At 53.7% G+C, this 24,518-nt stretch overlaps 1 protein-coding gene across 4 annotated transcripts; it reads right to left on the reverse strand.

Annotated features, from left to right (window-relative positions):
* Positions 1 to 2,356: 2,356 nt before the first annotated feature.
* On the reverse strand, positions 2,357 to 23,762 carry CYS1 (cystin 1). Of its 4 annotated transcripts, XR_010337885.1 has the most exons (4): positions 18,371 to 23,093; positions 9,611 to 9,812; positions 8,849 to 8,901; positions 4,483 to 4,518 (listed from the first exon to the last, which is right to left on the reverse strand). XR_010337885.1 is itself a non-coding variant. In XM_064363842.1 (3 exons), the coding sequence occupies exons 1-3, from the start codon at positions 23,760 to 23,762 to the stop codon at positions 4,422 to 4,424; spliced, it is 468 nt and encodes a 155-aa protein (XP_064219912.1). In that variant the 3' UTR covers positions 2,357 to 4,421. The 4 variants fall into 4 exon arrangements, 1 of the variants encoding a protein (XP_064219912.1); XM_064363842.1 differs by lacking the exons at positions 9,611 to 9,812; positions 18,371 to 23,093 and adding an exon at positions 23,445 to 23,762 and having other exon boundaries at positions 2,357 to 4,518; XR_010337884.1 differs by having other exon boundaries at positions 4,473 to 4,518; positions 8,849 to 9,812.
* Positions 23,763 to 24,518: the final 756 nt, after the last annotated feature.

The following is a 24,518-nucleotide window of genomic DNA, read 5'->3' on the forward strand; positions in this document are numbered from 1 at the left end:
GCAGTACCCTCTTCAAGTAGTTGCTGCCTAAGTCTTTAAAAAGATGTTTCTGGAACCTGTGCTAATAAGGTCATAGTATTTTTATGTTTCACTCAAATCCTCTCCTGCCAGATTAGTAGGAAATTCAGTCTCTCCCTCTGCAGTTTCTCCCCTTTCCCACAAACTATTTTAAGCCTCCAGGGGTTAGTTAGCCCAAGTTGGGACTTTTTCTTTTTTTGAGATAGGGTCTTGCTCTGTCGCCCAGGCTGGAGTGCGGTGGCACAAGCACAGCTCACTGCAACCTCCAGGTCCCAGGCTCAAGAGATCCTCCCACCTCAGCCTCCTGAGTAGCTGGGACTACAGGTGTGTGCCACCACGCCCGGCTAATTTTTGTATTTTTTGTAGAAACTGGGTTTCGCCATGCTGCCCAGGCTGGTCTCAAACTCCTGGGTTCAAGTGATCCTCCTGCCCCAGCCTCCAAAGTGCTTGGATTAAAGGTGCAAGCCACTCCACCTGGCCTCCAAGTCGGGGCCTTCTAACTTCTACTCTCCAGGAACAGAGCTGTGACATCCAAGCTGCTGCTGAGTTCCTGCTGCCACATCGTGTCACTGTTAACTGGCTGCAGGCCCATGGCCTTGTTGGAGGCCAAGATCCCAGAAGAACACACTTGTCCCCTCAGCACCACGGGCAGCCACATGCTCCTTTCTCCGGGGTGCAGGTTTCAGGGCCTGCCCTTTGTCTCCCATGTGGCCACATCCCAAGGCCCCAGCCACACAAAGGTGCTGGTCAGATGTCACCTCTCGTGGACTTAAATTGCCACCTTTCTTTCCCACAGATCCATACCCCTAGAAAGGAGTGGTCTGGGTCTCCTTCCTTCTTTTCCTTCCTAACTATTGAAACTAAAGGCACAAAAAACAAAAAAACAAGAAAAGAAAGAAACTAAAGGCTGCCATATCCCCAGTCAACACAGTCCCTGCCCACCTCTGAAGGTCTGATCTGTCCCTAGGGGGTCCAGACCCTCACCACACAACGGGTCTGATTACAGAGCCGCCTCCTAGAGGGAGCTAGCCGCTACAGCCGCAAATGCGATTTATCCTCCTCACGGCAACTGGGAATACTTTTCTCCTGCCTCATTATTACCAGAAAGGAAACAGAAAAAAAGCCACGGATTCTCTCTTCCGTGGGGCGCTTGGCTACACTTCTTCAACAGCCTTACGCTCTCCCGAGTGCTCACACATGCACACGTGTGCCCCACCCCTGGGAACAGAGCGTGCTCTCACCGGTCCACCAATCAATGTCAGCAACAGGTGTCCAGGCACCATGTGTGAGCAGGCGCAGCATTCCATGAAGACAAGCAGCCCTAGGTCTTTGGAACGTTAAAGGAAAGTGTCTTAGAAAGGGCCATCTCAGGGAGGTGTGGGAAGCCCGAGCCGACAGCAGCCGAGGAAGGAGGCCCCTGCCTGGGTGAGGCCAGGAGCCCACGAGCCTGTGAGGAGAGGTTTGGGAATGCACGTGCCAGGAGGAGGGCAGCAGCGGGACTCTGCTTCTTCCTCCAGAAAACACATCCAGCACTTCTCAGAGCTGGGGGTGGACAGTGTTTTCTCAGTTCCTGGGGCTTTGTGGCATCTCCAAGGAACTCTCATACTACAGAAACTGGGAAACCGGGAGACACACAGCCAGAAATGGTGGCTCACGCCTGTAATCCCAATACTTTGGGAGGCCAAGGCGGGTGGATCACAAGGTTAGGAGTTTGAGACCAGCCTGGCCAATATAGTGAAACCCTGTCTCTACTAAAAGTACAAAAAAATTAGCTGAGCGTGGTGGTGCACGCTTGTAGTCCCAGCTACTTGGGAGGTTGAGGCAGGAGAATTGCTTGAAGCCAGGAGGCGGAGGTTGCAGTGAGCCGAGATAGCACTATGGCACTCCAGCCTGGGCGACAGAGCAAGACTCCGTCTCAAAAGAAAAAAAAAAAGAAAGGAAAAGAAACCAGGAGACACTTTTGTGGTCACTTAAGACTTTCCCAGGCAGTAACAGGCGTCGTTTTTGCCTTTGAGGTGTTTTTCTTTCCGCCTCGATTCCAGTCACAGTCCTACCCTGGCAGTAAGCAAATCCCGCATACAGTTCTGAGCAGGACAGTGAGCAAATGCCCCATGCAGTGCTGAGCAGGATGCTGAGGCTCAGGTGCAACTTGAGGCAGCCAGGAAGATGCCTGACGTGGTGCCTGGCACACAGGAGGCACCGGGACAGGCTCGGGCCAGGCCGCAGGCTGCAGCGACGACCACCCTCCGCTTCCAGGCACAGCCCCTCCGTCTCAAGGGACAGAGACAGGACTGGCACAAATGGCCGGCACACATCATTTTATTTGCTCTTTTTAAAAATTTTTATTTCACCTACAGCTGCAGTACACGTACACTGCTTTATTTGGTTAGCTGCTGTTCAGAAGACACTTTTCCTGAATTCAGGAAAAACTTTTTAAAACACCTGAGAACAATTCCTGTGACTTCTTAGCATTGATGAAGTGCATTTACTTTGACACTGACGTAGCTTGTAACGACTTTTGAATTATTTTTTCCCCTAACACTTTGATCTCATTGAGGGTATTACACGTTTTCCACCAGAAAATGCGGAGGCATCATCTTTTTCTTGGAAACCGATTGAAAGCGTCCCATTTTAACAAAATGGCATAAAATTATAAACATTCATGTGATTAAATTCAAAGCCTGATTCATTTGGTGGTAAGAAATAAAATGTTAACTTATTTTAAAAGACGTATTTGCATTATTATTAAAATATAGTAATGACTTCCATCTTTATATCAAAAGAAACGGTTGGGCTTGGATGAGCAGTGGTGTCTGGCTCTGGGGAGGGTTTGAGCCATGCCCTTGAGGGGGCCGCTGCAAGCTGCAAGCTCCGACTTTAAAGTTGGAGTTTCCTAGCTGTGAACAGCTGGTCAAAGGCACTCTCAATTAAAAGGTCAAGGAAATGCCTGTTTGCTGATGGCCACAGCAGGCCTGTGGGTCTGGGGACAGTGCCAAGGAGCTGGCTGTTGGTTCCCGAGATGCTCCTGCTCTGCCATGTTCTCAGGACTTGAGGGCTGGAGCTCTTCTCAGGAAACCAAGGATGCCTGGGGCGGGGGGCGAGGGGCACCGTGCTGGCTGGTCAAGCCAGATAACCAGGCTTGTAATGGCTTCAGTAGAAGCTGCCGCTGTTCCCTCCTTCCCCCTCTGTCCCGATGCCCTCACAGGCTGCTGGGGAGGAGCCTGCCTCCTGCCTCCTGCCTCCCTGGACTGCTACTCTCCCCGCAGTTGCAGTTCTCCTCGGAGTTGTCCCTGCACCTGGGCCCAAGCCCCAGACCTGCCGGCCCACACAGGCGCCCCCTCCAGCTGGAGCTCCGCCCCTGTTCCAAGGGCGTCCTGGGCAGGTCAGTTTCCCCATCTGCAACCAGGAACATTGCAAGGCTCTTCCTGCCTCATTGCTGTGGTTTCCCACCTTCCACCCAGGCGGGAAGAGAATTTAAAAGCCCCGAAGGCACTGGCCAGGCTGCCTGCGAAAGGGAGAACTGGAAAGCCAGTGGCAGGCAGACCCTCCCCCCGTGGGACCTGGGCGCTGGCTCCCCACAGGGAAGGCAGGGCCGTGCTGTACTAGGGCGGGGGAACCGCCGTGGCCGCCTGGACTGGCGCAGTTCCAGACTGTCAGAGCTGGGGGTGGCCTCCCAGAGCTGCCAGAGCTGATTTTCCAGAGAGGGAAACTGAGGCCCAGAGAGGCAGTGATGAACCCTACCTCCCACTGCAAGTCCGTCAAGGGCTAGGATCAGAGCTGGGGTCCTCGCTGCTCAAAGTGTGGCGGGGGCTTCGGAGCTTGGGCCTGGGCTGGGAGCTGGTTAGACACACAGAACCTCAGGCGCTGCCCGGCCCAGCAGCACCCCCAGGCTGTTCCTTGGGGAGTTAAGAAGCACTAAGCTGACTTGGCCTCACCTGGAGAGATGGGCCTGAGGCTTGAGGGAGCAGCACAGCTGCACCTTCCACAGCAGAACCTTCCAGAAATGCTGTGGCACGGATGCCAGGAGGGGCTCGCTTGTCTCCCTCATGCCTTGTGAGCCCTCCCCACTGTGGAGAGCGGGCAACCAAGAGGGGCACACACTTCAGGCTCCAGAAGAAGCTGGCAGGTTCCCCGCAGTGGGGAGGAGGCGCCCACGGCCCGGCCCACGCACCTGTGGGTCAGCACCACCTGCCTCCTGACGCGGTCTGCACAGCTGATCACCACCCCCTCAGCAACCGTGACCGCCAGCAGCTGGCCCAGGGCGGCACTGTCTGAAAATGAATTTGAAAGGTCAGCTCTGAAGTCTCCGGGAGTGACTGTGTTTTGCTAGAGCTCTGGGCCAGCGGAGGGAGACCCAGCCAGCAGGTGCCGCTGAGGCCTGGCCGGGGGCCGGGGCGCTGTCCTCAGCGGCAGTACTCCCGCTCGATGCTCGCCATCAGCCCCTCTTCCGCGTGGTCGTAGGAGATGGTGGCCGGCCTCTTGCAACTGCTGCCTGGGACTCTGTGGGTGAGAAATAGGCAGGGCCATCAGCAGGCAGGAGGTGCCCTCCCACTCGTCTCCCCTGGGTACCACCATGGCCACCAGTGGGCCCATCCTGAAACCCAAACTGAAAACCTTTGCCCTGGGACACCCTGTGGCTCTCTCACCCAGCACACAGCCACCAGCAGCCACAATGCCGAGCCCTTGCACTGAGTGGACGCCAGCACCTGCCCTGTTTGAGGGAGGGCGGACTCTGGCCTGGGAAGACCCGAGCTTGAATCCTGGCTCTGTGGCTCACCTGCGCGGCAACCCGAGGCAAGGCCAGCCTGTTTTTTCTCCGGCACGCAACTTGATTCATGAGTTTGTTCTGAGGTATAAGACAATGCGTGGGCAGCATGTGACGTGGAATCCAGCGCACCACAGCCTTAATACATGGGAATTACGACCAGGCCCAGTGGTTCACACCTGTAATCCCAGCACTTTGGGAGGCTGAGGTGGGCAGATGACTTGAGGTCAGGAGTTTGAGACCAACCTGGCCAACATGGTGAAACCTCGTCTCTACCAAAAATACAAAAATTAGCCAGCTGGGGTGGTGGGTGCCTGTAATCCCAGCTACTCGGGAGACTGAGGCAGGAGAATGGCTTGAACCCAGGAAGTGGAGGTTGCAGTGAGCTGAGAATGAGCCACTGCACTCCAGCCTGGGTGACAAAGTAGGACTCTGTCCAAATTAAAATAAAATAAAAATAAGGGAATTAAGGTCACTTTGTCCGTGTGCCGACATCGGTCCTGTGCCCTCTGGGGTCTCACAGGAGCTGCTCATTCTGTGGAACCACACGTTCAGGATCCTGCCACTCCCTCAGCCCACCTGGCAGCCCAGCTGAAAGGGACGGAGACCTTAGCCCCTGCTCCTGCTACCTGGGCTCTGGAAAGCGGCCCTGCCAGCCTGGACCCTGCCGGCTCGTCCCACTCTCCCAGACCTTCTGGACTTTGTGTGGACACCTGGGTGGTGCTAACTGCCCCGGACCTGCCACGGCTGTGTTGACAGGTGCGGGCCTTTGCAGGAAGGAGTCCCAGGAGCCCAGGGCAGGGTGTGAAGCCTTGGCCAGGCTGGGTGCTGCTTCTTGGAGACGCTGCCTCGAAAGGGGGTGCGCAGGTCTGCAGCTGACAGGGCCTGGGAGAGGCAGGCCAGCTGCCCACGGCCAGATGCCCATGGCCAGATGTGGGATGCTGCCCTCCTCGTGGCCAGCCAGGGACCCGGGGCAAGGGGAACACCGCCGACTACTCTGCCATGTGCCAGACATCAGGGCCAGCCGCCTCCCATTTCCTGGCCTGGTTCCCTACCTGCCAGCCTCGGGGGCTGGGCCAGATGGACTCAAAGGTCCCTCTGACCACTGCATTCACACCCCACTGCTGCTCTGAGCACAGCCTCCAGGTCCCCGTCTGGCTCTCTTGGAACTCAGGGCAAGAGCTGGGCCCCCGGCACAGCCACCTGACTTCAACAGTTAGGTTCAATTTTGCTGTATTTAATTTACCACATACTGATCTACTTCTTCATCTGATTTTCGGATGCATCCCAGAGGCAGCTGCAGACATCAGCACCTGCACCCTGAAACACTGATGGAAGGATCCTGCCTGGGGGGCGAGGGTGATGCTGGAAGGAGACTGAAGGACAGGACATTGTCGCAGCCACAGAGTGAGGCGCTGGTGCCTGAGAGCTGCACGCTGCGGGGCTGAGACTGGCCTGCAGGGTCCGCAGCTGCCATGAGAGCTGGGTGCTATGCTGTGGACAGCGAGAAGCACAGTGGGTACAGGGAAGATGCTGCCAGCCCGGACCCTGGGGCAGGCCTGCTGGGACCTGGGGCTTCCTTCCTGGTGGGAGCACAGCACTGATCTTGCTTCCTTATGTCTGCACCAGGGAGGAGCTGGCAGAGCCCTGGGCACTTCCACACCCAGGGTGGCACTCAGGGAGGCTCCCATTAAAGTATACCGAATGAAAAGGCTTTAGCTGGCGCAGTGGCTCATGCCTGTAATCCCAGCACTTTCAGAGGCGGAGGTGGGCGGATCACCTGAGGCCAGGAGTTTGCAACCAGCCTGGCTAACATGGTGAAACCCCATCTCTACAAAAAATACAAAAAATACAAAATTAGCCAGGTGTAGTGGCACACATCTGTAGTCCCAGCTACTGGGGAGGCTAGAGGCAGCAGAATCACTTGAACCCAGGAGGCCAAGGTTGCAGTGAGCCGAGATTGTGCCACTGCACTCCAGTCTGGGCAACAGAGCTTGACTCTGTCTCAAAATAAATAAATAGGCCAGGCATGATGGCTCACGCCTGTAATCCCAGTACTTTGAGAGGCTGGTCGCGTGGATCACTTGAGGTCAGGAGTTTGAGACCAGCCTGGCCAACATGGCAAAACCCTGTCTCTACAAAAAACACAAAAATTAGCCAGGCATGGTGGGGTGCACCTGTAGTCCCAGCTAGTTGGGAGGCTGAGGCAGGGGAATCACTTGAACCTGGGAGGTAGAGGTTGCAGTGAGCTGAGATCGTGCTATTGCACTCCAGCCTGGGCAACAAGAGCAAAACTCCATCTCAATAAATAAATAAACAAACAAACGAATGAATGAATAAAGTATACTGAATGAATGAATGAATGAATGCCACTGGTGAGTGGTGGTAACAGAAATGTGAGGGTGTCCTGGAGCGTGCGTGTGTAAAGGTCAGAAGAAATAACAGCTAATTACTTTCCTTTTGAGGGAAAAAAAAAAGAAAAAGAGAAAATAAACAAATAAATGAAGGAAATAATAGCTAATCAGTTCATGGTAGGATTGAATCCTAAATTCCTTGGGCTGATGGAAACTATAAAGTCCCTGGCTACAGTGCAGGGGCAGAGCCGCGTGGGCCTCCTCACCGCCTCCCCCTCTGCAGTGGCTTCTAACATTGCCCAGAGCCACCACAGCACTCTACCGGGAAGCAATGCCCAGCTGTTTCCACCTGGGATTCAAGGTCCTCCCCACACTTCAATCCTCCCTCCCCCATTCCCTCCACCAACCCACATGCCACTGTGTCCCAGAAGGCTCCTTCCTTCCTCTCTCCTTGGCAAACCCCTATACGTCCTTCAAGCCATCTTATACTTATATTTATATTTATATTTATTTTATTTTTGAGACAGAGTCTCCCTCTGTTGCCCAGGCTGGAGTACAGTGGCGTGATTTTGGCTCACTGCAACCTCTGCCTCCTGGGTTCAAGCGATTCTCCTGCCTCAGCCTCCTGAGTAGCTGGGACTGCAGGCGCACGCCACCACTCCTGGCTAATTTTATTTTTTGCATTTTTTGTATTTTTTTAGTAGAGATGAGGTTTCGCTATGTTGGCCAGGCTGCTCTCGAATGCCTGACCTCTGCCCACCTCGGCTTCCCAAAGTGCCGGGGTTACAGGTATGAGCCACTCTGGGCTCGGCTCCTTCAAGCCATCTTTGCTTTTTGGTGCTGTGACTCAAATCCCTTCAAGCCATCTTAAACGCCAGCTCTGACCTCCCCTGGAGCCCGCTGCCTGCATTTCCAGAGACCATGCCCCTCCCGGGCAGGGCCTCCGTCCCAGCGCCTGCACTGCAGCCCGCAGCAACGCTGTGGGGCTCAGGGAAGGACCTCCCAGTGTCTGTTACATAAGGGGTCCAGCAGGGTTCCTGTCCTGAAATCATTTGTAATTAAGGACCATGGCTAACATTTCCAACCGTTTTCACCCCCGCAGTCTTATCTGAGCACAATCACCTGCTCCCAGTGACCGTCGCCACGTTAGTTGGAGGTGCGCAAGCCAAGGGGGTGACTGGCCTGGGGTAGAAAGTCATCCCTGGAGCAGACAGACGAGGCCTGAGCTCTGGGGCTGGGGGATTTTAAAGGAGGAAATGAGCTCCTCGCCTGCTACCGGCAAGGGTGTTCAGGGTGGTTTCCTAGTACCATGCAGTGGAGCTGTACGTGGGCCCACAGCTGGCCCTGGACTGCCAGTTCCTTAAGGACGGTGCCTTGTTCCTAGGTCTGGCCATGGTGCCCAGCACAGCACCTGAGTACGTTTGAATGAGTTAAGGCGCAAATAGGGAATGGGCTGGGCAAGCCCTGGTCTGATCCAGGTCACGGCCTTTTTTAGACAGGAGATCAAAGCTGCTGTGAGAGGGCAGGCCTCCTGCAATCTCCACAGCAGGACCTTCCCTCAAGGACTAGGGCTCTGCATTTAGAGCAAGCTGCCCCTGGAAACCTCGTGAGGACCTGGAGGAAAACGGTGCGGGCAGGAGGGCTCTGAGGCTGGCTGGAGTCAACCAAAAGAACCTGTGGCTTCGGGGAGATGTGCCTCCCTGGTACTTACTCACGGACGCTGCTGCTCCCCAGGTGGTCCTCTGTGCTCTGCTCTGCAGACACCTTGAGAAAGATGAAACGAGGCATTCAAAGACTGTCAGCAGTGCAGCCTGCCTGAGGCTTTGGCTTTGTGTGGACAGACGATGGCCACCACTTTCAATCCTGGATCCATAAGCCTCAGAGCTTACGGATCTCGAGCAGTCGAGTTCCATCTACTCATTGCACAGGCGAGAAAACGAGGCTGCAAGAGGAGAGTGACTTGGAAAGCTCATGCACAGAGCAAGTGGCAGAGCCAGGGCCAGGCTCACTGCCTCCCAGACGGCCACCCATGTGAGGGCTCCGTCTCTCACCTCCAGGGATCATGCGACCCACTGCCACCTAGCATGAGGACACCCCATGTGATCACCTCTAGGGGTCATGTGACCCACTGCCACCTAGCATGAGGACACCCCATGTGGTCACCTCCAGGGATCATGCGACCCACTGCCACCTAGCATGAGGACACCCCATGTGGTCACCTCCAGGGGTCATTGCGACCCAGTGTCACCTAGCATAAGGACACCCCGTGTGTCACCTCCACGGGTCATGTGACCCACTGTCACCTAGCATGAGGACACCCGTATCACTTCCAGAAACCGCGCGACCCCGACCCCACTCTAAACATTGCCCAGAACCTCTCCCTGCCACCCCGCAGTGCTTTTTCTTCGTAGGGCAAGGATGTGTCTACACAGCATGCAGCTGCCATGGAGTCTATGTTCAATAGTCCACTTGCCTATCTGTGCCGGGCCAGAACCACCCCGTCTCATCCCTGGTGTCAGGCAAGCCTTGCTGTCTGCTAAAGCTTGTCTTCCCGGCTTCTTTCTTCTTGCAAGAGAGTCTTGGTGATTCTTGGCCGTTGGCACTTCCAGGTACAGGGGCTCCTTGGCTTACAATGGGGTTATATCCCGAAGAGCACATTGGAAAGTAGAAAAGTCCTGTGTTGAATCATCGAAATCAGGGACCATATATACATATATTATAATCAGCTTGTTATATTTGAGGGGAAAATGGGATTTTTCTAGGGTTGTATTAAACTACAGATCATTTTAGGGGGACTTATAGATTTACACTAATGAGTCTTCAAATTTATAAATAGGGACCATCTATTCATTTAGAACTCCTAGTGTCGTCTAAGAAGCTATCATTTTCCCTATAGAGATAACATGAATAGCTCTTTTATTTTATTTATTTATTGTTTGTTTTTTGAGATGGAGTTTTGCTCTTACCAGGATGGAGTACAATGACAAGATCTCAGCTCACTGCAACCTCTGCCTCCCAGGTTCAAGTGATTTTCCTGTCTCAGCCTCCAGAGTAGCTGGGATTACGGTCATTGCAACACCATGCCTGGCTTATTTTGTATTTTTAGTAGAGACAGGATTTCTTCATGTTGGTCAGGCTGGTCTCGAACTCCTGCTCAGGTGATCCACCTACCTCGGCCTCCCAGAGTGCTGGGATTACAGATGTGAGCCACTATGCCCGGCCTATTTATTTATTTTTGAGACAGAGTTTTGCTCTTGTTGCCCAGGCTAGAGAGCAATGGCATAGTCTCAGCTCACTGCAACCTCTGCCTCCTGGGTTCAAGTGATTCTCCTGTCTCAGTCTCCTGAGTAGCTGGGATTACAGGTGCCTGCCACCACACCCAGCTAATTTTTGTAATTTTAGTAGAGACAGGGTTTCTCTATGTTGGCCACACTGGTCTTGAACTCCTGACCTCAGGTAATCCGCCTGCCTCAGCCTCCCAAAGTGTTGAGATTACAGGCGTGAGTCACCATGCCTGACCAGATATCTCTTTTTAGACCAATTTCTAGAAGCTACTTGGTAATTATAATGTTATTATCAATGTTATCTTTTAAAAATAAAAATTTCTACCTGCTCGATGCTTCAGAAATGACTGAGATACTACATTTTTTAAAAATTTCTTTCTTGGGCCGGGCGCGGTGACTCACACCTGTAATCCCAGTACTTTGGGAGGCTGAGGCGGGCGCATCATGAGGTCAGGAAATAGAGACCTTCCTAGCTAACACGGTGAAACCCCATCTCTACTAAAGATACAAAAAATTAACTAGGCGTGGTGGCACGCACCTGTAGTCTCAGCTACTTGGAGGCTGAGGCAGGAAAATTGCCCGAACCTGGGAAGCAGAGGTTGCAGTGAGCCAAGATCACGCCACTGCACTCCAGCCTGGGCGAAAGAGCAAGACTCAGTCTCAAAAAAAAGAAAAAAATTTTCTTTTCTTTTTTGTTTTTTTTGAGACAGGTCTTGCTCTGTTACCCAGACTGGAGTGCAGTGGCCTGATCATAGCTCACTGCAGCCTCTACCTCCCAGGCTCAATGACCCTCCCATGTCAGCCTCTCATGTTGCTGGGACTACAGGCTCATGCCACCATGCAGCTAATTTTTCATTTTTTGTAGAGACGGGGTCTCACTATGTTGCCCTGGCTGGTCTTAAAGTCCTGGACTCAAATGATCCTCCCATCTTGGCCTCCCAAAGTGCTGGGATTACAGGCATGAGCCACTGGGCCTGGCCAGAGATATATGAATTTATCTTGTGCTCAGCAGTCTTACTGAACTCCCTTATTAGTTCTAATAATTTATGGATTTCTTTGGATTTTCTTACTTCCCATTCACATGATCTGGGAATAATGACCATTTGATTTTTCCTTTTCTGATCCTTATACATTTTCCCCCTAACCTTTCTGCACTGGCTGGGACCTTCAGCAGTACAGTGAAAGGAAGTGATGATGCCAGGCATCTCCAGCTTAATTCTTTATTAAAAGGAAAAGTTTCCATCACATAGTGAGTGGATAAGATATTTGCTGTAATTTCTTCTCTGGCTATCTTTTATCAGGCCCTTGTCTCTCTATGTTGTGTTCTGGGTCATTTCTATCTCCCTCTCTCCATCTCACCGATCCTCTCTTCATCTCTGTCTAATCTGTTAAACCCATACCATTGATATCTTTCATTTTGCTTATGGTACTTTCCATTTCTAGAAGTCCTATTTGGCTATTTTTCAAATCTTCTAGGTCACTTTCTATAGTCCTTGTCCTTTGCAGGTGTTTTCTTTAAATGTAATAAGCGTAGTTGATTATAATCTGTGTCTGGTGATCTTAGTAACTGAGATCTTCACTGGCATATTTTTGTTTATTGTTTCTTCTAAGTCTTCACTTGCTTATTTGAGGAGTTGGTTATTTTTTGTCGTTTGCAGCTTGTCATCCTTGAAAAATCCCCTATGGGTATTCTTTGAGGCCTGAGAGTAATGTGCCTTCCTCCGGAGAGGGGATGCATTTGCTTTTGCCAGGCATGTAGCAGGCATCCCTGGCCTGAAACCACTTTAAATTAAATTGCTTAATTTAATTTAATGGATATTAAATTAATCCTTTAATTTAAAGGATTTAATGTAAAGTATTTTGGACCACCCAGGTGATGAGAATTTAGGCTGCAAACATAAGAGGTGCCTGGATGACCATACAACTTCTCAGAGCTTGCAAGTTCTTTCTGTTCAAAAGAAAAACTTTAGCATAAATACGTGTGCATGATTACAAAGAAACCCACTCCAGCTGCATGTACTAGTCAACCAGTTTTGATTCATAAGTATAAATGGTCATAAAAGAACCCACAGACATTTAAAGGAGGAAAGTGCCAGAAAGAATAATCAAGACGAACCACCCGGGCGCGGTGGCTCACACCTGTAACCCCAGCACTTTGTGGGGCCGAGGCGGGTGGATCACTTCAGGTCAGGAGTTCCAGACCAGCCTGGCCAACATGGTGAAACCTCGTCTCTACTAAAAATACAAAAATTAGCTGGGTGTGGTGGCAGGTGCCTGTAATCCCAGCTACTAGGGAGGCTGAGGCAGGAGAATTGCTTGAACCTAAGAAGCAGAGGTTGCAGTAAGCTGAGACCACACCACTGCACTCCAGCCTGGGTGACAGAGCAAGACTCTGTCTCAAAAAATAATAATTATTTTTAATTTTTAAAAATTAAATAGTTAAGTCTCTAGGAAGGGCCGAGCAGGTGGAGACAGGCCACGTTCAAGAAACCAAGAGTCAGGTGGCCTCACCTGGTCGTCAGTGACACTGGAAGCCAGGGTTATAATGGCTGCGCAGGTTAAGGGAAAGCTGTTCTGAACTCAGAATTTTAATACCAAATAAACTATTAATCAGGTACTAAAGCAAATGAAAGATATTTTCAGACATACAAAGACTCAAAGTTTATCTCGTATTACCTTTCTGGGGAAAAAAATATTTTTAAAAGATTTTTTTTTCTAAATCATAGAAGATAGAGGTTTCACGAGCCTAAAGGAATTAACCCAGGAATGCAAGGTAGTGGAAACTTCTGGATAATGTGTAATAGGCCCGGAAAGCAACCTGTCAATGTCCAAAGTTTCCATGACATCAGTTGAGCGATCAGGGTAGCTGCCCCAAGTATCTGCAGAGCTCATGTGTGAAAAGGCCACACTTCTTCCGCCTGTCCCGGGGCTCAGTGTGTCTGCGCTGGAGGGAAGTGGGTTGTGTTCAACACAGGGGGACTAGGTCAGAGCTGCCTGCGAGGGAGACGCTGCCCCAGGAGGTGGCGAGATGCCTGTCACTGAAGCCAGACAGAGGCTGCGTGATCCAACAGCTCATGCCCCCCGTTCAAATTCAAAATCAAGACAAAACACACACCCTGAAGTCACACACTTCTATTTCTAGGGTCACCATGAATGCTCAGCAGGGTCACCATGAATGCTCAGGGTCACCATGAATGCTTCCTCCTGAGGAGGAAGAGTGCAAGGGAGAGGAGGGATTGAGAAAACAGTGTCTTCGTGTGCACCCCTCCTCACCTCCCAGGCCCTGGTGTACTTGGTTCAATGCCAAGGAGCTCCCCAGGGGTTCCCTCCTCTCTCAGCCTGGCCTGGTGCCCTCTGACGGGTGTGGCTTTACCCTGACTTCTATCGTACTCCGTGCACTGTTTTGTAAATGGGCTGAGATAGAGAACCTCTTTTATTTTTATTTTTTCCTTTTTTTTGAGATGGAGTCTTGCTGTCACCAAGGCTGGAGTGCAGTAGCGTGATCTCGGCTCACCGCAACCTCAGCTTCCTGGGTTCAAGCGATTCCCCTGCCTCAGCCTCCTGAGTGGCTGGGATTACAAGCATGTGCCACCATGCTTGGCTAATTTTTGTATTTTTAGTAGAGATGGGGTTTTACCATGTTGGCCAGGCTGGTCTTGAACTCCTGACCTCAAGTGATTCACTTGCCTCATCCTCCCAAAGTGCTGGGATTACAGGTATAAGCCATTGCACTTAGCCTCTTCATTTATTTGAGACAGGGCCTTTCTCTGTTGCCCAGGCTGGAGTGCAGTGGCCTGATCATAGCTCACTGCAGCCCCAACTCCTGAGCTCAAGCAATCCTCCCACCTCTGCCTCCTAAAAAGTGCTGGGATTACAGGCATGAGCCACCAACCCAGCCTGAAAACTTCTTAAAGCTAAGGCGGGGCCGTGCGCGGTGGCTCACGCCTGTAATCCCAGCACTTTGGGAGGCCAAGGCGGGCGGATCATGAGGTCAAGAGTTCGAGACCAGTCTGGCCAACGTGGTGAAATCCTGTCTCTAGTAAAAATACAAAAATTAAAGCAGCCACCTGGCACCAAGCAGCCTGAAAGTGTCCCAGCCCAGAAGCTACAAATACAAACATTAGCTGGGCATGGTGGTGTGCACCTGTAGTCCCAGCTACTTGGGAGGCTGAGGCAGGAGAATCGCTTGTACCTGGGAGGCAGAGGCTGCAGTGAGGCAAGATTGTGCTGCTACACTCCAGCCTGGGCAACCGAGCGAGACTCCATCTCAGAAGAAAAGAAAGAATCATTCTTCTTTGAAGCCCAGGTTTGGTTTGTTTGGATTTTCTATGTTTTCTTAAGGAAACCTGAACATGTACAGTAGAGAAACTCCTACAGTGGCTCTCCTGGACCTGACCCAGCTTTCACAATTTTGCTAGTCGTATTCCGTTGCTCACCACCAGAGGGCACTGTTCTCCCCACACACGGGGCAGGGTCCTCAGTGCCCTGAGGAAGCTCCACTGCAGGGCTTTGCAGACAGCAGAAGCTGAGCAGAGCAGGTGGGATGTACGTGGGGAGGCAGTGCAGGTGGGGTCTGTGGGGTGGATGGTGCAGGTGGGATGTATGTGCGGGGGCGGTGCAGGTGGGGTCTGTGGGGTGGATGGTGCAGGTGGGATGTATGTGCGGGGGCGGTGCAGGTGGGGTCTGTGGGGTGGATGGTGCAGGTGGGATGTATGTGCGGGGGCGGTGCAGGTGGGGTCTGTGGGGTGGATGGTGCAGGTGGGATGTACGTGGGGAGGCAGTGCAGGTGGGGTCTGTGGGGTGGATGGTGCAGGTGGGATGTATGTGCGGGGGCGGTGCAGGTGGGGTCTGTGGGGTGGATGGTGCAGGTGGGATGTACGTGGGGGGGTGGTGCAGGTGGGATGTACATGGGGTGGTGGTGCAGGTGGGGTCTGTGGGGTGGGTGGTGCAGATGGGGTCTGTGGGGTGGATGGTGCAGGTGGGATGTACGCGGGGGGGTGGTGCAGGTGGGGTCTGTGCGGGGGTGGTGCAGGTGGGGTCTGTGGGGTGGGTGGTGCAGGTGGGATGTACGTGGGGGGTGGTGCAGGTGGGGTCTGTGGGGTGGGTGGTGCAGGTGGGGTCTGTGGGGTGGATGGTGCAGGTGGGATGTATGTGCGGGGGTGGTGCAGGTGGGGTCTGTGGGGTGGATGGTGCAGGTGGGATGTACGTGGGGGGGTGGTGCAGGTGGATGTATGTAGGGGGGCGGTGCAGGTGGGGTCCGTGAGGTGGATGGTGCAGGTGGATGTATGTAGGGGGGCGGTGCAGGTGGGGTCTGTGGGGTGGATGGTGCAGGTGGGATGTACGTGGGGGGGGGTGCAGGTGGGGTCCGTGGGGTGGATGGTGCAGGTGGGATGTACGTGGGGGGGGTGGTGCAGGTGGGGTCCGTGGGGTGGGTGGTGCAGGTGGGATGTATGTGGGGGGGGTGGTGCAGGTGGGGTCTGTGTAGGGGAGCAGTGCAGATGTGTGGGAGCAGTGCAGGTGGACTCTGCATGGAGTAGGGGAAGTGGAAGGTGGGTTCTGTGTTGAGACCTGTCTTGCATCGCTATACATGAGAAGGACTTGTTCCAAAGGGGCTCTGGGAACCCTCCTGGCTGTGAGCTGCCAGTCCAGGGCCCCTCTCAACTGGAAGGCCTTGCCTTGAAGGAGGTGTTTCCAAAGCCACAGAGAAAAAGGCAAGGGAGACCAGAGGCTTTCAATGGACTGAGGGTCTGAGAGGCTTGTCTGTGCTAGCAGGGCGTGAACTGCATTCAGCCTGACCCCAAACAGGCATCCTCCCACTGGCCCTGCCGGTGTGGGTGAGGTGAGGGTCACACCCTTGTAGTTGGTTTGAACCCCAGTCCTGCCAGGTGACATAGACAATCACCTTGCTGGGCCCCAAAGCCCTCCAATGTAAATAAGAAAGTGGGACTGGCTGGGTGAGGTAGCTCACGCCTGTAATCCCAGCACTTTGGGAGGTCGAGGTGGGTGGATCACGAGGTCCAGAAATTGAGACCATCCTGGCCAACATGGTGAAACCTCGCCTCTACTAAAAATACAAAAATTAGCTGGGCATGGTGGCGCGTGCAGGTAGTCCCAGCTACTCGGGAGGCGGAGGTTGCAGTGAGCCGAGATCATGCCACTGTACCCCAGCCTGGGTGACAGAGCAAGACTCTGTCTCCAAAAAAAAAAAAAAAGGGATCTGAGGTCCCTTAAGCTCAGGTCATCTCAAATTTTAGTAATGTAAAGAAATGACAGTGGTCTGGCCATTTATTATCAAGAAACAGAGCTCAGTGGGGATCAGAACGGCGGCCTTGGCCAGGGGCTGCTTCCCTGCTGGGTAATGGGCTCATGGCATTTGGGGGCAGAAGGGCCTCTGTTCTGTGCAGACCACTGTTCTGCCCTCCTCCCTGGAGCCTGGCTCAGCCCTATGGGACTCAAAGCTCCAAGTCTAAGAGCTCTTGGTCAGCATCTCTCAAGGAGAGCATGAGTCAGCATCGTCCTGTCCATGGCCTTTCTGCACCCTGCCGTGCCCAGTGCCCAGCAGCAGCCACCATGGCCTCTCAGCGGGGCAGGGAGCGTGAGGCTATACCCCTGACTCTGACACTGCCAGGCTTCTAACCATCTACCGCAGCCGGCAGCCAGAGACCGTGGAGGGAGAGACCCTCTGAGGTTGCCCACTCCTCCTCTGCCTCTAGACACTGGGCTTCTCACATCTTGAAATCCTACTCTTTTTATAGAACTCCAGAGAGGACAATTCTTCCTTCAGTTTTGGGTGTTCTCCATGTTCCAGGCTTGGCATCCTTCCCCACCCATCCACACGCTCTCCCTCAGCAACTGTACTCTGGTGTGGTATCAGCCGCTATCCAAATGCTGATGTCCACAAAGTGACAGTGCCAGCTTCAACCAGGTTTCGCGGTTGCCAGGAATTTCAGACAGCCCACGCTAATTATCCAGCTAAGAGTCAGAACTCAACTGTACAAAACTAGGCCCATCTCGTTCATGGCATTATCTTCTCAACGACACAAGCAGGGAATCGTGGAGTGTTTCTAGAAACTCACTTTCCCTTGCTCGTCACACTTGGTGGCTCATCTCACCTCCTCCTCTACCTCTTACCAGGAGCCCAGGTGGGGGAGGAATCCTGGTAGCCTCCCCGCCACTGTGTAGCCTACCATAGCACGGGTGGGAAGACACACAGGAAACTGAGAAGCTGCTTGGATCTGGAGATGGGAACTGGGGAAAAGGCGGGAAACAGGTGGAAGGGAAACTGTCCTTGCAGCTACCTTTTCCATGTCCCCTTGTGTGCCTGTGAGTTACCTCTTCTCATTTTTAAAATAAACATTTTAAAATAATAAAACACAGAACAGGACAGTTCAACCTATTAGCCTGGAATCCTGTGAAAATGTGACCCAAACCCGTCTCATTGGTTTCTGCTCTCTGACATCGCCTGGCTGAATGGCACATAAACTCCAGGCTATTCAGAAACGCTTCTGGGCCAGGCATGGTGGCTCATGCCTGTAATCCCAGCACTTTAGGAGGCCGAGGCGGGTGGATCATCTGAGGTTGGGAGTTCAAGACCACCCTGGCCAACAAGAGACAGCCAACCCTGTCTCTACTAAAAATACAAAAATTGGCCAAGTGTGGTGGCACACACCCGTAGTCCCAGCTACCCGGGAGGCTGAGACAGGAGAATCGCTGGAACCCAGGAGGCAGAGGTTGCAGTGAGCTGAGACTACACAAGACTCCATCTCAAAAAAAAAAAAAGGAAAAAAAAGAGTGCTTCTGGAGTTCTGGGGTTTTCTACACATTGTTTTCTCTTTACGGAATGCTCTGCCCTTTGTCAACTGCTGGAACACATTAGTGATCCTTCAGAACCAACTCATGGAAGACTTCTGCCTCGGGCGGCAGTCCGAAGCCTCCGCGTGCGCACTCACCGGAGCGTGCGTCTGCCACACGCTTCCACGCTCACTTATGCCCCCTTCCCAACACGGCTGTGAGCTTTCTGGGGGTCAGCACCATGCTTTCTTCTTGTACCCTGGATGGATCGAAACATCACTCATTGCCATTCAACTTTGTGTTCTTTGCTACAGACTTGAGCGCAGGCAGATAGTCGCCGTCTTCAGGACGGTGACTTTGTGTGGCTGCAGGTCTGTCAAGTTATCCATCACCGTGACGTCCCTCTGTGGAGCTGCTGTCCAGCCAGGCACTCATTGCGACTGCTCTCTTGTCACCTTCACGTCTCATAGCAGCTGCATGCCAGGATTACCGTGAAGTCCTGGCTGGGGTAACAGGCAAGAAAATTATCCGGATGCTCCATGGCCAGAGCAAATGGAAATTTCCCCAAAATGGTGGATGACAGAGTCCCTCAGCCTAAGGAGAGGACACTATTGCCTGAGACTTTCTTGCAAAGAATGGGCTATATTCTCAGCATCAGAAAAGTTCACGGATAACATACTTCCCTTGATCTTGAGTGGCCCAGGTTTATAGGCAAAGGGAGGAAAACAGTCTGAAGTACCACCTGCTAGTAAATACTGAATCTGGCCAGGCGGGGTGGCTCATGCCTGTAATCCCAGCACTCTGGGAGGCCGAGGTGGGCAGATCACCTGAGGTTAGGAGTTCAAGAACAGCCTGACCCATATGGTGAAACCCTGTCTTTACTAAAAATACAAAAAAATTAGCCAGGTGTGGTGGCGTGCTTCTATAGTCCCAGCTACTCGGGAGGCTGAGACAGGAGAATCACTTTGAACCCAGAGGCGGAGGTTGCAGTGAGCCTAGATCAAGTCATTGCACTCCAGCCTGGGTGACAGAGCAAGACTCTGTCTCAAAACAATAAAAATAAAAATACTGAATCTACGTCTACTTGATTAAACCAAAATTTCTTCTCCAAGGGTTTCTTCGATTTTCACGAGAGCATCTAATGCTCAAAACCACCTCTTATCCAGCCCATTCTGGGACAGATTTTCTGGTGAATTCTGTGTCCAGCAGAGTCATCCCTACCACCATACACTCCTGCCGTGCTGTAAAAGGAGCCTTCTAGCGAGAGCTGACTGCCCCGCACGCCTGTGTCCTGTTCTCCATGAACTCCAGCCCAAGGCGCCCCCACCACTCTCTGACCATCTCTCACCAAGGACCCTGAGACCTCCTAGTGGCTCCATTCCACCACCAGCTCTCAGGCTTCCCGCATTATAGCAGCAAGCAGCACTTCCGGGAGCTGAGCATGCCCTCCGTCCTGCGCACCTTCCTCCCTCAGCTTCTGGACGCTGCCTTCTCTTGGCCCTCCCCGCTTTACGGGCTGTTCTTTAGGACGGCCCAGTTCACTGGGCACAGTGGCTCATGCCTGTAATCCCAGCTCTTAGGGAGGCAGAGGCGGGAGGATAGCTTGAGCCTAGGAGTTCAGACCTGCCTGGGCAATATAGCAAGACCCTGTTCTCCACAAAAAAAAAAAAAAAAAAAAAAGGACGCCCCCATCCCCTCAGCCTTCGAACAAAGTGCTCAACCCCTGGCCTCATCCCACGTTAGTTCACACAAGCGCACCCTGGCAGCATCATCACTGGTGACCCCATCTAATCTCATGGGTTTAAATCCTCCCATGTTCTAATGGCTCCTAAATTAACTCCAAGCCTGATCTCTCCCCTGAAGGCCAAACTCGTACACAGATCTACTCACTTGACATCTCTGTTCGGATATCTGATAGGCATCTCAAATTTAAAATGCTGAAAACCAACTTCCTGGTTCACACTTCCTGGTTCACGACACCCCAAATCTGCCCCTTCCACATTTTCTGTGTCTGTGCATGGCAGCCACATCCCTCCGGCAGCTCCGGCCAGGAACTCTGGGGTCACGTTTGATTCCTTTCTTCCTCACACATCCCACAGTCACCCCACTAGTAAGTCCATAAGCCAGCTGCCCCTCACCACCGCCCGCCAGCCTGGTCCAAACCACCCCAAGCCTCACTGGGATGCCTGCAGAAGCTCCCCCCGCCAGCAAGACTCCAGTTTCTGTGCCTGCCACCTTGCTCCCTCTTTGATCACTGTCTCAAAAAACAAAAACAAAACAAAATATAATATTCAGAATGATGATTCAGGGATAAACAGAATCAGCCTCTAAGACATTCCCAGTCAACAGTGGTTAAAATGTTTAAATGTGGGTGCTTAAAAGAATAACTTTCACTGAAGTTTGATGTTCTCCTATGATGAATATGTCTCTCCTCCAAAATGTTAGATAGTTACGAAGCTATAAATGGTTTCCTTTCCTCCTTTCTTTTTAAAGAAACTAAAAGTAGTGTTATTGGCCGGGCACAGTGGCTCACACTTGTAATCCCAGCACTTTGGGAGGCCGAGGCAGGTGAATCACCTGAGATCAGGAGTTCAAAACCATCCTGGCCAACATGGTAAAATCTGGTTTCTGCTAAAAATACAAAAATTAGTGGGGTGTGGTGGCGCACATTTGTAATCCCAGTTTCTCATGAGGCTGAGGCAGGAGAATTGCTTGAACTCAGGAGACAGAGATTGTAGTGAGCTGAGATCATGCCAATGCACTTCAGCCTGGGTGACAGAGCAAGACTCCATCAGTAAATAAATAAATAAATGTAGTGTTATTTATAGCTGCAATCAAGCAAGCCTTTCCTCTGTTCTTGGGAACCTTCTAACACGGTGAAGAAAGGCCAGCTTCTACATATGGGTTGCCATGCTGCCTCATCAATCTCCCAAGTTTTTCCCAGCTCAATGGGGTCTTGTTAACTCAGAGTCCTATAAAACGTGAGAGTGTCAATGAAGAGATGTCATCTATAAAGCATAAAAGCATGAACTCTGCACTCAAGTGTACGGGCAGAACCTTCAGAGCCCGTCAATGATGAGGCTGCAATCTTTTGACTTTGTCTCCCGGACCTGAAAATAATGAATTGGACATAAGGCCTCCCTTATAGCTCAAATAATCTGTGGTTCTAGGATTCACTCATTTATTCAAGAAATATTTATGGTGCAGAAAATACACACAGTCGGCTAAGTGTGGTGGATCACGCCTGTAATCCCAGCACTTTTGGAGGCCAAGGCAGGCGGGTCACCTGAGGTCAAGAGTTCAAAATCAGCCTGGCCAACATGGCAAAACCCCGTCTCTACTAAAAATACAAAAATTAGCCAGGCATGGTGGCGGGTATCTGTAATCCCAGATACTCAAGGCTGAGGCACAAGAATTGCCTGAACCTGGAAGGCACAGGTTGCAGTGAGCCAAAATCACACCACTGGACTCCAGCCTGGGCAACAGAGTGAAACTCCGATTCAAAAAAAAAAAAAAGATATACACGGTTTACACCCAGAAGGGCAACTGCAGCTGGCTGAATTCCTCAACACTTCCTGAGCCCATCTCCTCTGCAAGCCTCTCACGGCCACTGCCTCTGTTCAGGACTCGGCCACCTGGACCATTGCAGGCCCTTCCCCACACACAAAGGTGGTCATGTTATCTCTAGTCTGACTCTGTCCAGTTCAGCCTCCCCACAGCAGTTGGCGTGACCTTCCTAAAACACAAACTGTCACAATCCTTACCTTTCAGATGCCCAGAGCTTTCGTAGTAATCCAAACTCCCTAACGTGGAATACCCCTGGCATGGCGCACTGTGGCCTGGCATACTCTCTTAAGACCTCTCTGGCCCATGCTCTGGGCACCAGCTGCCCCGGCCACCACTGACATTAGGCATGAGGTGTGCTCTGCACAGAACTTGCTGCCTGGCTCATATCCACAGACCCTTCCAGATTCGGGACAACTTCCAAATTCATCCCTTCTGGAATGCCTACCTGCCTCCCTTGGGACACGGATCTCCCACGCCCTGCCTTCTACTTTTTGTCCGAGACTCTTTTCTCCCCCACTGAGCTGCACACTTCTTTAGGGCAAGGGCTACGCTGTGTGGCCTCTTCCCTAGCACCTACAGCAGGACCGGGGCTCAAAGAATAGCTGGAAAATGACTGAAAGAATGAGCAGTCACCATGACGAATATCAGCAAATCAGAGCGCACAACTTCCACTCTTGCTGTTTGCCTCTCATTTTCACCTCCAAGTTTCCAAAGCACTTGAAAATGAACACTTAAAGTAACTGCCTCCTCGCTCTGTGCGAATTCCCCCCAAATCTCTCAGCTATTTGTCCACTGTCAGTGTTATATAACTGCAGGCTGATGTTGTCTTAAAGGAATCTTGTTATATAATTCAGCCCTCCTCACTGCGGCTCCCTAGGGCTGTTTTTAAAGATGATAAAGGAGGGTAGCAGGGAACCCAGGCAGGAGGGAGAGAGCTCTGTGCATTGTCGCCTGGGGCTGTCCCGCTCCCCCGCCCTCCCTGGGGCCTTTTCAGGGTTCCGGGGTGCGGTGGCCGCCCAGGAAGGCATCTCCTTTGATGTCCAGCGGCTGCTAAGCAAAGCCTCCGGGACGCCAGGGAGGAGGATGCGGCCCTTGGCATCCTCCCTGCGCCCGGGAGCGGATGTTAAAGATCTTGTTCATTCAGCTCTGCTGGAGCGAAGACGGTGGCCAAACCAGAGGGCTCCTTTTATTGTTTTTTAGAACAGCAAGACTGTTATTACAGTTGTCCAGGAGAGAGAATAGGAAGCGCAAAAAAGATTCCACAGCATCTTAAAAATAGCAGTAACGTGAGAATTGCCTGCCAAGCAAGGCGAGGATCCGGATGGGTGGGCGCGGCAGGCGCTTCTGAGCCACAGTCCAGCGGCTGTGCCACCTCCCGCGCCCCGTTCCAGGGCGGCCCGGGAAGGCCAGGTGGGGGCGCTGGCCCGAGGGGAGCCATAGCCTGGCACGCTCCACCTAGGGGTGTCCGCCCCCGCCGCTCCCAGCGAGATCGACCCCAGGCCTGGACACAGAGCCCGAGACGGGGCAGAGAGGGAGGAGACCGGGGGCTCGGGGCGCGGAGGCCGGGGTCGGGGAGGGGGTTCGGCGCGACGGGCTGGGGTGGGGACGAGCAGCCGGCGAGTGGGGTCCCCGCCGTCCCCCGAGGCCCCGCGCTCCCACACTCACCAAGCTCCCCTCGCCCGCGGCGGGTCGGGACCGGGCTGGGCGGCGCGGGGCGGGCTCCGGGGCTACCCAGGCCGCAGACTCGGCCAGCAGCTGGTCCAGCAGGCGCAGCGTCTCGGCCCTGCCGTCGGGGGGCGCCTCGGGGCTGGGGTCGCGGCCGGGCGCCTCCTCCGCGGCTGCCCCCGGGGTCTCGGCCGCCGCCGCCGGCACCCGCCGCCCAGTCCCGCCCTCGGGAACTGCCGCACCGGGCCCCCCGGGGAGGCTCTCAGGACTGCGCCGCCGCCTCAGGGTCCGGCCGCTCCGGCTGCTGCCGCTGCCCATGGCGCTCCCGCCGCCCCCGGGACCGCCGAGCAGGCCTCGTGCGGGGACGCGGCCGGGGGCGGGGACGCTGGGGGTGCGGTCGGGGCGGGCTGCAGGGGGAGCGCGGGGCGAGGCCGGGAAAGCAGGCGCGGCCGGAGGCGAGGGCGCCGGGGCTGGCGTGCGGGCCTGGGGAGGGCGGGCGAGGCAGGGGAGGGGCGGGCGAGGCGGTGGCTGCACGGGCGTCCCGGGAGGGCGGGGGCGCAACCGGCCCTAGGGAGGGGCGGGCCCGAGACCCGGGCGAGGGGCACTAGGTGTGGGCGCGACCTCCCCTCCCGGGTTTCCCCTCGCCGTCCCCCTAGTCCCGCCCACGGGCCCTCTCAGTCCCCGCCCTCCGGTCGGCCCTGTCCCAGCCGCGTGGAAGAGCTGGACACGATGGGGGCCCCGGCCGGGTTTGTTCATTTATGGAAACGTCGTCCCCAGACGACGCTCGCCCGGCCCGTGGGAGGCGACGGGGGCATGGGGGGACTTCCCAGCGCCTGAGCCCCCTGGCGATGCACGGGGTGAGCCGGGGTAAGATCCCGAGGGCTGCGCGCGCTGCCTTCGCGGGGTCCGGCCCTCAGTGCGCCCCGGCCTTTCAGTGTCCGCCAGGCCTGAGATGCCCCGAGGGGGAAGGGGCGATCCTCCCGTCACCGGCGGTCCCCTCCGGCCTTCCCCTTCCCTCTGTAGCCCCAGCGGAGACTGGATGTGTGAAGGTTGAGCCTCATCAAAACCCGCAAA

Source organism: Aotus nancymaae, unplaced genomic scaffold, assembly GCF_030222135.1.
Source record: "Aotus nancymaae isolate 86718 unplaced genomic scaffold, 86718_ANA_hifiasm-v0.15.2.pri h1tg000057l, whole genome shotgun sequence".
Lineage (NCBI taxonomy): Eukaryota > Metazoa > Chordata > Mammalia > Primates > Aotidae > Aotus > Aotus nancymaae.